Genomic DNA, 3,632 nt, shown 5'->3' on the forward strand with positions numbered 1-3,632 from the left:
GGATTACATGAGAAAAAAAATGGTATAAAACAATGGATCTCTTCCAGGCAGTATTATAGACTTGGCCTCTGATGTTATTGAAAACACTTGTTTTATTACAATGAATACAACTGCAAAGAGTTTGAGGACAACTGCAGTTGAAAAGAAAATGGGTGGTTTTCTATAGGAAACATGTTTTCCATGGACCTTGTGAAGAAACTGTGGCTAGTGATTTCAAACATGTACTTAAAGTTACCTAAATGCAACACAGCTTCTAAAAAAATATAAATCATCAGTGATTCAGGCAAGAAAGTTGGGGGAGTAAAGATGTATACTTAAACACTACATTAGGAGATATAGTTACCTACTTTGTACTTTGAAATGAAAGAAACCAATTCTGTCCAGAGTCAGTACCAGAAAGAGATATAGCTGCTTCCTACTTTTCTATATAACGAAATTAATTTTAAGATGCTTTCACTTGCTGATAGTTTCTTATTTGAACTATCAAAATGAATCTAGGTTATTTTTGTTTTCAAAATAAGCTGCCTAAACAGGTGTTGTTTTTATAAAACTTTCAGAAATGAAACATTTAACCCTAGAGAGAAACTTTGATATTGAGTATCTTGTCTAATGGCAGGTACAAAGATTGTTGAATTAAGGATTATTGCTTTTAAAAAGATAACCATCAGAAATAAATATGTAAGGTTAACTCAATACTCATTTTTCACTCAATGCTACGTTTTATTCCCAAATCAAGTCACATGTTACCTTCAATTCTTTGCCAGTTTACTTAGGTTTTTAATTGTAAGAAGTTAGCCTGTTAACTCAAAATGAAGACAATAGCAATAGCTACATAAGCACGTCTTATTTGGGCATTGAGCAGTAACACTGCTTTCTTGATAGGACTTAAGGCACTAAGTGGTAGTAAAATAAACAAAAGTATGATGATTAACAAGTTCTTTAGAATCCTAAAAAAGGAGATCATTTAGAAGGACACTATTAAATCTTTTTCTCAAACAAATAAGGCATCCTGTTGGCAAACACAAAAAACACAAGGTCATGTTGAACCTAATACATTCACTGTCTCTCAGCTGCGTACTTGACAAATTGACAAATTAACTAGCTATGATAGCATGTATAAAGGTTGGAAAGGCACCAAGGAGAGCTCTACCACTTCCAGTTCTGAGAGTCAGGTAGGCTGTGTTTAACACTGCATGCATGTAATCTAATTATAAATTTTATTCTTTAAAATGTATAATGTGGTTAGATTTTTGCTTCAACAAATAATCAAATGCTTGTTTAGTAAGAAATTTATTTTCATGAATCAGAAAATTACAGCAGTGTCTAACACAACCCCATTATAAAGCTAAACTAATTCTAGTACTGAATGCATATTCTGGATAACACTGAAGCAAATCTGTATAAACAAAAAAGGTTACCTCAAGAGAGAATTCACAATTAAAATTCAACATATAACTAAATAAGATTTACTGAAAATGAAAAGTGTAGTACAGGTACATCAAACAATTATAATCACAACATTTTCCTTGTGAAAAATACAACTATTAGTGAAATAAAATGTACAATTGAAATTTTTTTCCAAAGGAAAAAAAAACAGTATAAAGGAAAATACTTTTCTTCGAGATAAGGAAGATAGTATGTCATCGGGTTTTTTTTATCACAATATAATTTGACACAAAAAGCAGTCATAGAATTGCACCAATTCCACATCCAGTTTCCTGAACATGTTAAGAGTAAAAGGAGTTTGTAAAGCAGAATGCAGTTTCTGAATTTTACATTTTAAATTGATGATATTCTCATACAGAATGTCATAGCACACCAGATCTGTTTACACATGTACAATACTTTCTGTTTTGTGGCCAGACATGAATACAAACATATGATTTCTGCCACCTTTCTATCATTCTGGTGTTTAGTCAGAGTCAGGAAAAAATAATCAAGCTACTTAAGTGTTACCTAAAATAAAGAAAAATTATATTTAGTGCATGCTTCATCATTTGTCAAAAAACATTTCTGAAAATAAAACTCAGTTACCAAATGGTTTACAAAATAGAAAAGTCATTCATTAGGATAAAAATGTGGTGGGACGTAGATCCATTTTCAAAGGACTGCCTTCCTTGGCAGCACCACTGTCCTTCAGCAGAGGTCAGGATGCAAGCAAGTTCTATGGTCAGAGCAGGTGTGCCTGCAGGAGATCACTACTTGACATTTGATATCCAAGGCTCTAGACCAGCGGTTCTCAACCTGTGGGTCACGACCCTTTGGGGGTCGAACGACCCTTTCACAGGGGTCGCCTAAGACCATCGGAAAACACATATATAATTACATATTGTTTTGTGATTAATCACTATGCTTTAATTATCTTCAATTTGTAACAATGAAATTGGGGTCACCACAACATGAGGAACTGTATTAAAGGATCGCGGCATTAGGAAGGTTGAGAACCACTGTTCTAGACCAACTTTGATCACTCCCTCCACCATTTCATTAGTGCTACAAAACAGATGAAAATTTTCTGAAAATGTTAGGAGCATTTCTGCTGTACATGATTTAGAAGTTCTCCAAATTTTTCAAATAGGTCTTCTACCCATTTTACATTTTTCATACAAAGCTGAACAATTTCTTCTTGCCCTAAATCTTCATTTTTCTTCTGCACAGAAGAGATCTAAAATAAAGAGAATTGCCACATTAGCTTATACTTATCACTTTATAAAGACTATTTCTATATCCTGAAAAGAGGATTTATTAATTCACCTATAAGTACTGATCTTTTTTTTAAAACCCATCCACGGAGAATAATTATTTCATATACATTTGAATGAAGTCTAATCCTATCATTCTTGGCTCCATGGGAGCAAGGAAGAAGGCCAGGAAAGTGGTTCAAACTTTTTAAATTCCTTTCAGTTGTATTAAAAGCAGAATGACAAAATTTGAGGTCAATATTTCCTTTAAGATAATGTAAAAATAGTGAATATATTTTGCATGATCACCTTTACTTTCTCCTTTGCTAAACAGAAGTTAGATTTAGAACATCTTTCGAAACAAGACCATTATGAAATACATTACATGTAACTGTGAGTAAACTTAACCCTTTTTAATTAAAAACAAAACAAAACACCTGATAGTAGTGTCTGCATTTAAACCCTGAGCGAATTAATCCTTATATCCCATCCACAAAGTGGTACTATTGTCATATATAATTTCTAAGCAACTTAAATTATGATACTTAAAAGCTACAATTAAATGTTAACTATCATTTCTTCATGCCAAGGAACAAAACCCCATCCTATCTAATAAAAGAGAAACGTGGTAATTGGTGTACGACCGCTACCCTTCCCATTGGCTAATCAGGGCAATATGCAAATTAACTGCCTGCCAAGATGGCAGCCAGCAGCCAGGCAGCTTGAAACTAACATGAGGCTTGCTTGCTTCAGTGACGGAGGACTCCAATGTTCCCTGCCTGCCTTGCAGGCCTCTGAGCCTGCAGTTTGAAACATTTTAACAAATATAGAAGCTAAAAAAAAAAACCCCAGAAACCAGCTTTCAGCGAGCTGGGATCTCAGAGCTGGAGTCAGAGCTGGAGTTATACATTGTTTCGAATAGAACCGAAACAAACCAGATACCTACTTTCG

General features: G+C 33.9%; 1 protein-coding gene across 2 annotated transcripts in view; it reads right to left on the reverse strand.

Moving 5' to 3' along the window:
- Positions 1-2,391: 2,391 nt before the first annotated feature.
- Positions 2,392-3,632, reverse strand: part of QSER1 (glutamine and serine rich 1) — a 44,781-nt gene continuing 43,540 nt past the window's right edge. For both annotated transcript variants that reach the window (XM_006771468.2, XM_015568998.1), the window contains one exon: positions 2,392-2,665. In XM_006771468.2, coding sequence (XP_006771531.1) covers positions 2,525-2,665 — 141 coding nt within the window. In that variant the 3' untranslated portion in view covers positions 2,392-2,524. The remainder of the gene's footprint in view (positions 2,666-3,632) is intronic.

This window comes from Myotis davidii, unplaced genomic scaffold, assembly GCF_000327345.1.
Source record: "Myotis davidii unplaced genomic scaffold, ASM32734v1 scaffold425, whole genome shotgun sequence".
In the NCBI taxonomy this organism is placed as follows: Eukaryota; Metazoa; Chordata; class Mammalia; order Chiroptera; family Vespertilionidae; genus Myotis; species Myotis davidii.